General features: G+C 41.6%; 1 protein-coding gene across 1 annotated transcript in view; it reads left to right on the top strand.

Moving 5' to 3' along the window:
* The window catches only part of PHEX (phosphate regulating endopeptidase X-linked), a 211,700-nt gene that overhangs the window by 117,641 nt on the left and 80,920 nt on the right, over nucleotides 1-13,139 (top strand). Inside the window, exon 13 of the mRNA XM_028122607.2 lies at nucleotides 12,083-12,160. Coding sequence (XP_027978408.2) covers nucleotides 12,083-12,160 — 78 coding nt within the window. The remainder of the gene's footprint in view (nucleotides 1-12,082; nucleotides 12,161-13,139) is intronic.

Below are 13,139 nucleotides of genomic sequence, written 5' to 3'. Positions count from 1 at the left end.
GCAAACTTTTCACGTAAAAGACCAGATAGTAAATATTTTGGGCTTTGCAGGCCATGCCAAGTCTACTCTTGTAGCAGGAATGCAGTCATAGACAATATGTGGACAAATGGATGTGGCTATGTCTATAAAACTTTATTGACAAAACCAGGCAGCAGCCAGAATTGGGCATGCAGGCCATGGCTTGGCCACTTGGTCTAGAGCTTTCTTAGTCTCAAGTTTTTGACCCCTTGCTGCTTTCCTCTCTGGTTGGGCCAACTCTTGAGTAAGAATTAAGTGGTTTTATAAGAGGTTACTCATTGGCTTTGTTGAATGATGAATAATTGATGATGACATTTAGGCTGCTGTTTACAAACAGCCCACATGGTCTCTTGGCTGTGGCTCATTGCTTTTCCTTGAGTATAGGTGGCCTTTCTGGTTTCCTTCCCTAGGCTGCCTTTTCAGAGGTAGATCAAAACAGAGCTAAAATTTGTTCCAAAATGTGACCCATGGGCATCCAGAATAAATAACCAGGGCTGAACTGTGGAGGCAGAGCCACTGGGGTGGATTTGAGTTGCATTCCCTTTATCTGTCTTCCACCACTTACCCCTGGACTTTACTCTCAAGGGATAGAGGCTGGTACTCTGGGTTTCAGAGAGGCAGAGAGCAACAAGGGACCTGGACCCATGCAGTTCACATTGACATGGGTCACACTCACAGGTCTGGCTGTTCTGGCAGCAGAAAGTTACATATTGCTGATGATATATTTTTACAGACAATGCAGGACCAAATTGTGAGTTTTGGGGGTTGCAAGTTTGGAACCATGTACTCTGCTCAGAAGGCCTTTGTTCCATCTCCTGGGCTTTTGGGGTAAGGTCCAAACATTCCTGGTCTGTTGCTTATAGTGCATTTTTTCATTTCTAACCCCAAAGCTAGTTAGGGTTGAGCTTTAAGAAAGTGGGGTTTTCTTTGTTTTTGTTTTGTTTTTGTTGTTGTTTTTAAGCTGGGCCCGGTGTGGGGCCTGAACTCATGACCCTGAGATGGAGACTTGAGCTGAGATCAACGGTCAGATGCTTAACCGACTGAGCCACCCAGGTGCCCTGCTTTAAGAAAGTTTTAAATTTAATTGGTTCAAAATTGAAACTGGCTCTCATTTGTCTTTATGATAGTGCTTAAATCCTGAAGGGGCAATGTTACCCCTCTTTAGCAATGGGAGGAAGAAGGCTAGAATTCTTTAGGCCAGGGATACTGATGATAGACTCCTTTTCTCAGGGTGGTTTTTGCCAGTGGATCTCCTCAGTGAGATTGATAACCTCTCCCTGGGTCCCCATTCCCTGGAACCTTCCTTCTATTGGTAAAATCTCTTTTATCTCATTACCTTGACTGGTCTGAAAAATGGATGCTCTGGTATTTCTACCCTAGAAATACTTTCTTGCCTTTCCTTTTCTGTTTTGACCTCACCTCTTGTCCAACTCTTGGTCTGCCAGGGGCTCTTGGTGAAAGTTTAATTCCGTTGGTGTCCAGAACCAAAAGCTCAATGCTTTGACTTTTACGGAGGGATGGAAACTTCTTAAAGGTATACTTAAACCCTGTCTACATGTGTCTTGTCATTCTTATGGCTGAAAAGATTATTTGGGCATATTGAATATGGTTACTGGTGCAGAGGTGGTCTATACATTACACATTATTCAGTTCATATGGATTTATAACAATGAGTCATATTCATATAATAGAATATTATTTTTCATTCCTCAAAAGATGGTACATGTTGGGAAAACATGGGCTTTTTGAAGTCAAATTAAAGCTAAATGAATCTGGGTTATGAGGCTGGTTTTGGTTCTCAAATGTCTTCGCGACTTGGGGAGGTTAATTACCCTTTCTGAGCCTCAGCTCCCAGAGCTGTGACATGGAGTGATCTGTACCTACCTGGTGGAGTTGAGGTAAAAATTAGATCTGATGAAATGAAGCATTTAACCCAGTACCTGGCCCATAGTAGAGGTTCAGCAAAGAGCATTACTTCTGTTATTATTGACAGTGTTATTTCTGTTGTTACTCATTCATTTTGGCTCTGAGATCTCCTCTTTGAAGGTGACCTTTTCACAAAGTTCTTCTCTTCCCATCCCATCCCATCCTCTACATTCTTCTAGTGTTTTTTCTTCCTTTCTTCTCTCCCTCCCTCCCTCCCTTCTTTCCTTCCTTCCTTCCTTCCTTCCTTCTGCATTTTGTTCTCCATATATGATCAACTGTGAACAATTTGAGGACAGGAATGCAATTTGTTAAACTCTGTATCTCAACTCCTGCTAGACACAGCAACATGGCCAAATGTCACAGATGTACCTTTGAGTGAAAGAAGCCAGACACCAAGAGTATACACTTTTTTTGAAGTTCAAGAACAGACAAAACTCATTTGTGGAGATGGAGGTCAGAATAGTGGTTATCTTGGGGTAGAGGGGTTATTGACTGGCAGGGCACCCAAAGGAGCCTTCTGGGTGCTTATAAATGTTTTAAATCTTGTCTTAGAACTACTAACACAGGGCTGTGTGTGCATTTAAAACTTCTTTTGATTTGTACACTTAATATTTGTGTACTTTGTATATGTGACAACTCACTAAAAATGTAGAAAGGTGTTTTCCAGTCTACAGTACTTATTTGGCAATTGTTAGTCATTCCATAAAAGGTTGAATTTTGAATGGATGTTATGATGAAGGAAGTGGTCGGTCTTAATCACCATAGGACTATAGCCAAATATTAAGGCAGCTGTAACATACATTTTGAAAAACACAGTGGGGGTCATAATTAGATTTTGCACTGTTATTCACAGCACTGCTTGAATCTTCACCTGGCTGTTGCAGAAAATACAGAAAATAGGGATAGCAGGACTTGTTATTTGGGACCATTCGTTCAGGTGGAACAAAAGAGAGTGAGGGATACAGTCCCATCAGATTGGTGAAAAACCTCATTTTTTCGTCGCCTCTCTACTGCTTCCACCTTCCTCTTCTCTTTCCCTCCCCTTGTCCTTTTATCAGTCCTACTTTGAAATGAAATCCGCGACTCTAATAGATGCTACCGACAATTGTGTGGCAATTCTGCCAGATGGCATTTGAATCTCGGGTGTTCTTTGAAAAATGAAAAGACCAAACACACGCACAAATAAATGAAGGTTGAATTAATCTTTATAATTAAATGGAATATTACCCCACTATGACTGATTTTAGCTTTCAAACTGGATTGCATGCTAATTTTTCAGTGAACTGTAATTGTATTAACATGGCTTTTTAGATGCTTCGAAGTACCAAAAATAGATTTTGCCAAGTTACTGAGAAAGAAGTTATTAGAACTTTTAATCAAAACATCTCTGAGATCTTGAGGGGGGTATATTTGTATCCTGACTTGTAGTTGCAAAGCATTTTCCAGTTATCGATTAATTGTTTGCCCCTATCATCCTGGGATTTAGGTGACACTGGCCAGAAATTAGGTTGAGTTGCAAGTGCCTGAGTCACATTCAGAAATTGTTGGGAAAGATCATGTTGTTTTCTTCATAAAGTACTCCTGTTGGCATAATAGTGGTGACTACTTGTGAGATGCCTAAGGAATATTGAAGGAGTGGATGGAGAATACAATGTCAGGGGTTCTCAGAAGTGAGTCTGGAAGCCTTGCTAAGTATCACAATCTAGAGCGTCTAGCAATCTAGCACAGACTTGAGCATGCAGGATAATCCCCTCCCACACCTGTTCTTAACCCAGGGTGATATTGTACCCCCAGGGAACATTTGTCAAGGTCTGGAGACATTTTTGGTCACAACTGTGAAGTGGGGAGGGGGAGAGTTACAATCTAGTAAGTTGAGACGAGGGATGCTGCTAAACATCCCACAATGCACAGGACAGAACCCCACAAATGAGAATAGTTTGGCCCAAATGTCATTGGTGCTAAGGCTGAGGAACCCTACCTTATGGTAATGCAGATTCCTGGATTGCAACCCAAAGACATTGTGACTTAGTAGGTCTGAGGTGGGTCCATAAATTTGCATTGTTCCCAAGCTGCCAAGGACTGCTGTTGCTGCAGTTAGTCCAGAGACAAAGCTTTGTGAGAAGCCCTGAACTAGAGGCCTACAGTGTTGAAGGAACCAGCCGTCTGGGGAGTGGCCCTATGGCATCCCTCTCTTGGAGAAAAACTTTGTGACAATTCACGTTGGCCTAATTTAATAATTCTGCAAAGTTACCTCATTTGATCATTGCCCCCACAGTATGAGGGAGGTGGTTGAAAAATTTTTCACCCTAGTGAAGAATTGTTTATTTCCAAGGTAAACCTTAATGGAAAGAATGACCACGATACCCCCTCAATTGAACTGTTGTTGAGAGAGTAGGATATGTTTATTTAAGTTAATCTCCAATTTGCCTGCCATTTAAATAAGTAATTTTACAATTGAAGGAGGATTAAAGAGCTGATTAAATTTACCTGAGATATGTTAGGTGTTAGGGACTAGATGTTGCTTGTGCCATTTCTAAGCTCTTTGAATCTTGACATTTGAAAATGATTTTTAATAATTTATGTGCATTTTTTCTTTGATTTTTCCTGCTTCACGTTAATATTTTTATGCTGGCTCTGTTTTAAAATTCAGGTATTTACCTCAACAAAAGATGAAGCATTGCAAGTTGAGTCACATTTATATCTTGATGAAATTGTCCAAAAACTTACACTTTGTCCCTTATTTTCTCCTTGCTGTCTTTACTATTAGTTTTGAAAAATCTGGGAAACTTTATCTTGAAGAGGTGTTGGCAAAATACTTCTGCAAAGAGCCAAATAGTAAATATTTTAGGCTTTGCAGGTCCCGTGGTGTCTTTTGTGGTTACTCAACTCCACAGCTATAGTATGACAGTGGACAGAGACAAGTAAACAAATAAGCTTGGCTGTTGTAAAGGAAAAACTTTTCCTCTACCCTTTGAGGTCCAGTCTTTGGGGGCCTGTGAACTCAGCTGACAAAAGACAGGTTAGCAAGAGAAAAAGACAAAGTTTATTCCCTTAAGAAGGTGGGAGCTTACAGAAAATGTAGCTCAAAATGTAGCTCAAAACCCCATTGAAAATTTAGGGCTTATATACCATTTGAACAAGGGGCGTGGGTTAGGATTTCAAGGGACAGTAAGTGGTAGGAAATGACTGAGAAATATATGGAGGAAACTAATGGAAAGTAAAGTTTGTTTTAGTAAGGTCTGTTTATGCAGTTTCTCATTTCTGGCTATGGGAGTCATTCCCTCTGGTATAGGAAGCCTCCCTTGAAGGGGATTTATGACAATGGAATTCTTCTAGAAGACTCTGCTTTTAGGCAGATAAGAGGGGTTCACTTCTCTGCACGTCCTACCTTCCAGTAAGTGGTTGCTTCTCTGTTCAGAGAGTTGTTTTGAGTTCATAGGTGTTCAGAATGGTTTGATCCCTATTCAGCTGAATTCCTGAGACCAGACGAAATCCAGGTCTCCTACTCCTCCGCCATCTTGCTCCTGGGCCTCAATAAGAGGGGTTCAGAGAAAACCTCTTCCTGCATCGGATGTTTCTCAAATGCCTTCAGTTCAAAATAATTCTTAGGCCATGGTGGCATATTCTGGATCCCTTCACTGTGTTCCAGGAAAACTATTTGCAAAAGCAGGTGGTGGGCTGGTTTTGGCCTGTGGACTATAGTATGCTGACCTGAAGTAGAGCCCTATACGGGGGAGAGAGAGAAAAATATCATTTACTTTGGCCCATATAAAAGCCTAACTACAATATAGGATTGTTCCAGCTTCTGGGCTTTTATCATTTTGGCTATGTCTGGACAAATGGATTTAGCTAATTGAGGCTTAGGATCTTCATTTGAGAAGGTCTGGCAGCTGTTCTGTTTACAAAAAGTTTGTGAGCAGTTTAGGATATGTGACTGAAAGTACAGAAGGACATCAATTTTTAAAAAATTATATGATCCAGTTTTAAAGGGAGTATATGAGACTTGCCCCTGTTTTTAAGGTAATAATGCCCCTACCTACCCCGAGAGGGATATTATTGTTTTATGGATCAATCATAGGATGGTTTTGGGTTCTTAACTCTGTTACTGTTCCCTGCTCCATTTATTTACTAAGAAAACCCAAATGTTGGTTTCTTTCTTTACTTCTGTTGGGTGCAGTGCTCATCCAAGTGAGAGGAGGGGACCATCACAAAGACACCGGAGAAAGGTTTAGTGCCAGTTTGGCTAAATTATAGCTTACCCATGCCTACGTAGTTTCCTTTTTTCAGACTGGAAAAACTGCCTGTCTCCAAGATACATGGAATTGGTGTTTCCAAGAAAGGAAGAGGGATGGATGGAACTGGTTTGTGATTTGGAATGCTTCCTAGAATGTTGTCTGTGTTTGGCGAGAAATGGGGATTGTCTGCTATACTGGGGCATTACTCAGGCAGGATTTAGGATGGAAGAACTGAAATCTGAGCATTCCTGTCTTCCAGCTCTTGTAAAATCACTACTGTGACTTGCACTTATAAAGCCTTCTGATTCATGGGGGCGCTTAACTCATCCTCCACCCCAGCATGATGCATGAGCCTCTGAACCACACCCAAAAGCAATTTGCAGAATTAAAATTTTCCACGATTCCTAATAAATCAGTGCCATTCTTACTGAGAAGATAAAATTTGATTTTTCAGATAAATGCATTGTTATTATTTGTGGGATCCAGATAGCCCCAGAGGATATTAAAGCCTGCTTCCCAGGGCTAATTTTCATCAATACCATCAGCTCTGCTTAGGATAATATCTCCAGCCAAGGCATCTATACTAGTCAATCATTTGTTTGGTGTTATGAAAACTGCCATTGTTTTGAAGGATAGTGTAATTCATGTACGGTCTCCTGAACCTTCAGATATGCTTAAGGCTCAGAATTTTGATTGATGTTTAATAGTTATTACAGAACTCATCAGAGAAAATGAGGCCTCAGTGTGGTTAAGCCTGACTGAAGCTTTCAAAGCCATTGCAAGCTTACGAAAGTCGTCTATGAATTGTTTGTAGAAGGGCAATTGATCATCAGTTTCCTTTTTTTCTTATGTTGGTTAAATTAATAAAAAAGAAAAAAAATAGGCCAAGAGACTTAACTAGGTAGCGGAAACACAAAGCTGCTTAATTAAGTGATTAAAACGATCCCTTTGATGTAATACATGCAAGACATTTGAGAATTTACCTGACTCTCCTAAACAGCCAAGTCAGTGGGGATTAAAACAAATGAGCTTTCCATCTTGCTTTCTGCCAATCAGCTTAATACGAAGTGGCTTTGAAAAATCAGGAGCAAAGCTGTCATCGTAACCAGTCTTTAAGTCACTTTGGTCATCTGTGTAAAAATTAGACACTGTTTCAATGTCACAGCCAAATCAGAATTATGTTCGGTTCTGTGCCTGCCACCAGCCCTATCAAGTTGTAGTGTACCTTGTGGAAAGTGCTGGGAAGGAGGGGTGAGTTGAATGTTTAAATCACATTGTGTTTTACATTTCCGATGTTCCTTGTTTTCTAGAGTTTATTTGTGGTAGTTATTCTCTCTCTGTGTCTCTCCCTCAATGTAATAATCCTCACTTTATGAACTCTCTGTTGTCTCCATAGAATTAATTGTAATTTTTTAGAGCTCTAGCCCTAAGACTTTAGGGCAAGGAATAAACTCCTAAGCAATTAAGATTTGTTGTATGTACATGTTAGTAATAGCAAAGAGCAAAACAAAAACACAAAGTAGCTAAAAATGCATGCACATGCGCATACACGCTCACTCCCCTACACTGTTCCACATGAATCAATTTGGCAACCATTGTTGAGCACTTACTGTGTACTAGGCCCTGTGCTACCAGTTGAGGCAACTCAATGAACAGTCCCCTCTCACTGAATTGTCTACATCAACGCAGCAAACTGTGGCTCTTGGGCCGTATTTGGCATGCTGCTTATTTTTGTATGGCCCACGAGCTAAGGATGGATTGAACATTTTTAAATGGTTTGAAGAAATCAAAAGAAGAATGTATCATGATACATAAAAGTTATGAGATTCAGATTTTAGTGTCTGTAAGTAAAGTTTTATTGGAACACAGACACAGCCATTCATTTATGTGTTATCTACAGCTGCTTTCCTGCGTACAGCAGCAGAGGTGAGTGGTTGGATTAATGACCATATGGCTGGCAAAACTGAGAATATTTACTGAGTGGTCATTTACAGAAGAGGTTTGCTTAGGCTTGATCTAGGTGATTCAACTTTTCCTTTCCCAGTTCCTTTATTATTCCAATACTTCTTTCAACTCTCTCTTTCATTGTATTTGTATTAGAAGTAAATTTTTAAAAAGATTTTATGTACTTATTTGACAGAGAGGGAGCACAAGCAGGGGGAGGAGCAAGGGGAGAGGAAGAAGCAGACTCCCCGCTGAGCAGGGAACCTGACACCACGGGGCTTGATCCCGGGACCCTGGGATCATGACCTGAGCTGAAGGCAGATGCTTAACCGACTGAGCCAACCCCAGGTGCCCCCCAAATCTGTCCTTTTTAAAAAATGGATTCCTGGGAGTGGAACAGGGAATTTGTTTTATGCCATTGGCCAGAATCTCCTTCCATAGCCAGTCCTAGCTGGAAAGGAAGCCGGGTGATGCAGCTATTTTTCGTTTGCTCCATTGTCATCCTGAGCAGAATTGGGGTCTGATACTAAGAGAAGGAAAGGACAGTGGATATTGCGTAGACAGTAGGCAGTATTTGCTTCAGAAAAGTAAGTACTTTGCCCAAGGTCACAGAGGTAGTGAAGATCAGCAGTGGCTCAAGCCTCTTCCCTTGAGGAAGGAGGTTTGGCTGTCATGTGCAGTCCCCTTCCAGAAGTTTGTGTAAGGGATGGAAATGCATGCAGTGGTTACAGAAAACTCTGGCGTTTCTGATCAGCCACAAGCAGCCTAGGAAGTACTGTTTGCAGAACATGATATACGGTCCCTTCTCTTTATACCGCTCTTCTCTCAGTATTTGCCCTGGGACTTGCCTTTCCTTCTTGTCCATGTAACCAACCCAGGCGGTAATTGATTGCAGACCTCTCTCACCAATACTTTAACCTTTCAGCAAGCCATCAGATTGTTGGTGCTTCATTCATCTCGTTCATGAGAAGTTAAAAAGTGACGTGATCACTCTTTGCCTTAAAGGGTGTATCAACCTTCATGCAGGAAAGTGAGTGTCCGTCTAAGTATATCAAGCAGGAAGCTGTTTAATACGGGCAACTGGGGGCTTATGCAATCTTTGGGAGGGCCGGTGAGTGAAGGGCCCCATCTCCCAGTGAAGTACTGCCCACACACAGAAGGGGTCTCCTCAGGAGACTGCCTGGAGGCCGCGGGCAGAGTGCTCTGTCTGCTGTCTGCAAGTGCCTCTGTGTCTGCCCATAGCTGCCAATGGCAAGTGAAGAAATGGTGTCTCCTCGTCTACCTTTCCAGTCTCCTCTGAGTGCTTCTCACTGGCAGATGCTGACCTGGAGCCATGCCCCATAGGATTTCTGGAGATGGGATTCTGAAGCTTCTCAGGGAAGAAAATAGAGTGGCGTGGGTTGGGCTGACGTGGAATTGACAACAGACTGACAGAAGGACATTTGAGTCTGAGTTTGAATGGAGGCGTACATTTGGGGAAGAAGAGCACGGTGTCCCGAGGTTGGCAATGTTGCTACTAGTATTATTACCTTATTCTCTCTATGTGTCCTTGGGAGATGAATTTAGGGATTCTTTGTATCTCTCTGATGACTCTGTTCAAGTCAAGGTATTGCTAAATAAATAATAAAGAGGATTCAGTGACCCGCATGTACAGTGTAGATGGTAATATATTCTGTGAAGCTCCATCGTGCCGTGGGGGTCCCAGAACGTGAGGTTTGAAAAACAATGAATAATTCATCAGCATGCTCCAGAAAGACCAGTGTTTGGAAAAACGATTGTGGATGACTCAGCTTATACATTTCTTCATTTTGGGGGGTAACTATTGGGAGCTCTTGATTTGCTCTATGTTATACGTGTGACTTGTGATGAGCTCATAAAATACACTGAGGAATTAAGTACAGTGAGGGAAATGATACAGTGGTCTTGAAACAAGGTAACTTATAGACATAGGTATTGTTTGGTGTTGAGGGAGAGTCATAACTGCTAGTTATTATCTGCTATCTAGGTCACATCAGGCTTTGAGTGTAACTCACAGGGTTTTGAAGGTAGAATTTGGTCTGTGCTATATTTGAGTCTGGAACAGCAAAACCCATTATGACTGTGTCCTATGGCACTTGTAAAATCCTCTCTGAGTCTTGAGTTTCAGGTTTCTGCTGATATTTAATATTTGAATTATCTCAAGGAAGATAAGGAAATGCACTATCTTATTCCATTTATTTGTTGGGTGAGGAAAATTGAAAGGGACTGAAGGAAAGAACTCGTTGCAAGAGCAGTGTGTGCAGGGGTCCTTGGTTTTGCTGTGCTGGAATAAAACCAACATGTTTGGGGTTGCCTGGTCTCTTATGTGGGGTCTTCTGGAGGCAAAGCTGGAGATGAAGATGCATGTGCAGGTGATTTAGGATTTATTTAGCAAGTGTTCCCAAGAGAGAGCAGCAAGGGTATGGGGGAGGCCAGCCAGGGAAGGGTAAGGGACAGGCAAGGGTGTGACTTCAGGGGAAGTCTCAGACAGTCTGATCATTCACAGGACTTCTGGAGTGCAAATTAGACCTCACAGTTTGTCCTAAATGGAGGCAAAGGAGCGGAGCTTCTGGACTCCTGCTACAGTCGCTCATTGGCTGAAGGCTCCTGGGGTAGATTGGGGTGGGGATGGGATCCGAAGGTAGAGAAACTCCCAGGAACTGTTTCACGCAGGCAAGGGGCTCCAGTAGCCCCAGGGCAGGCCTTCTAAGTGTCTGAAGTGCTGGCCATTAGAAAAGAAAAAGAACATTAGATGCTGGGGAAGGCTGTACAGAAGCGATGCTAGGGATCCCAGGGGGATCTGGGCAGATCCTCCTTACCGTGTACTTACTCTTTGAGTAAGCCCCTCTTTTGTTTTTATGAAACCCAGAATCTGGGGAGAGGAAAGAGACACACTTTCACATGGAACTGTAAAGTTTCTCTGGAGCAAGAGTTGGCAAATCTTTCCTCTAAAGGGCCAGGTAGTAAATGTTGGAGGTTTTGTGGGCCACAGGGTTTCTGTTCCAGCGACTCAACTCTCCCCTTGTAGTGCACAAGCAGCCACAGATTACGTGTCAGTGAGTGGTCTTGGCTGTATTCCAGCACAAGTTTGTAGAGCCGGAGGTGGTGTGCGGAAGAGAGGGGACAGTAGATTTGGCCCAGGGGCCATAGTTGGCCAGTCCCTGCTGTGCAAGCTCCTTGTATGTGCCTAAGGTGACTTTTCCTTCATCCATTCCCTTTATGCTACAGAACACAGGGAGTCAGTAGTCCGTCTATCAAAAGGATAGTTATAGCACATCTTAAGTTAGTCTGGACCCCCTACTTCCAATCTTTCTAGCATTCCGGCCATCACTCTCAGTGTTGCGTGATAATCTTGCTGAAGGGTGACTCATCTCATTTTACTCCTGCTAAAAACATTTTGTTCTCTCCTATCTGTGAAAGAAAATACAGACTCTTCGCATGGCATTTAGGAATCCCTGTGAACTGGCCCAAACCAGTTTTCCTACGGATTGTCTACTGCTCTCCCCTCCTAGTGCTGCTCCTCTCTGTGTGATGTCCTTCCTTTCTGGCTCCCTGTCTTTGTCCTTGTGCTCTCCTGCAATGCCCTTCCTCTCACCTCTGCATTTTGAAATCCCACCCATTCTCGAAGACTTGGTTTGGTCACCTACGTTAAGCATTTTCTTCATGAGGCATTAGTCTCTGCTCTGGAATTTGATAACAATATTGTCTTGAAACCTTTATTTTGTTTATCTTTACTATATTTGTTTGTGCATTCACTATATTGTTAATATATTGAGGGCAGGGACTAAATTAATTTTTTTTTTTTGCATTTCACAGTAGGTTGCATTTACTAGGCACTCAATAAAAAGAGTTTTCAGATGAACATTGCGTCCTACATTGTGTGATTATTAATGGTTTAAGTGCTGAAACTCTGACCTCGTTTTTCTCTTTCCTTTTTATAGGCGAGAGCTGTTTTGGCAAAAGTTGGCTATCCTGAGTTTATAATGAATGATACTTATGTTAATGAAGACCTCAAGGCAGTAAGTGCTAAATATACTGTATTTTTGTTTTTTGGCAACTTTTACTGGCCTCATGCCTTTCAACTAACCCAAGTCCAAGCACTTAAACCGAGTAGTGCCAGAAGGCACCAACTTTTGATTCATCCCTTGGCTAGATAGGAACCTCAATATGCCAGGCGTATCACAAGATTTAGAGCAGATTCAAAATAAAGGAAGTCTCAGAAAGAATGCATAGCTGAGTGGGTACCATAAAGCACATGGACCTGGATTCGGTCTGATTTGATCATAAGGGAAAGAATTGAGCAAATTGAGTATTTTACAATTAGTGGCCATGTTCTAATGAAAAACACATTATGTTTGTTAAACATTCTTTATGTGCTTCATTCATACTAAATGATTAGTAATAAATCTGCCGGTTGGGAGTTAACTTCATTAAACTTTATGAGTGTTTTGGCAGATTAAGTGCACATACATATGACTCTATAATTTACTATGAGTTGGACTGTATATTTGCAGTAAGTTACTGATGGAGGAATAGTAATAACTCTTTTGTATTCTGATATTTTGGGACATGCATTTTCCAGTAGATACATTCATTACAGGCCTTTCTAATCATAACCACTGTTACTTCCTTTCCTACGTTGTGATAAAGAACTTTTCTTCCTCACAAAACCCCCTGTTTTTACCATTCACTACGTTTTCTTGAAAAAGTAGTTTTCTAGAGTGTAGTAAGTAAGGCTCTGAGATGTAGGTCTTTCCTGAGATTGTGGTTTGACAAGTCACATAAGTAAAAGCAGTCCTAGATTTGTAGATGAACATCAGAATTTTATAGGATTATTCAAAAGTGAGAGAACGCTTTCGTTATAAAGTTTCTCCACTGGTCCCAAGATATGGCCTTCCAAAGTATTTCTCTGGCTGCTCTGCAGGAGAATAATATGCTTCAACCCATCTTGTACATTGTTTTGTTGCGGAAAAATCTCAGTATTATTATGATAATTAA

Source organism: Eumetopias jubatus, unplaced genomic scaffold (assembly GCF_037043125.1).
Source record: "Eumetopias jubatus isolate StellerSeaLion01/CBP00866 unplaced genomic scaffold, mEumJub1_p1.0 scaffold_11, whole genome shotgun sequence".
NCBI classification, from domain to species: Eukaryota; Metazoa; Chordata; class Mammalia; order Carnivora; family Otariidae; genus Eumetopias; species Eumetopias jubatus.
The sequence above is the reverse complement of the archived record's forward strand: the minus strand, read 5'-3'. Positions and strand labels throughout refer to the sequence as shown.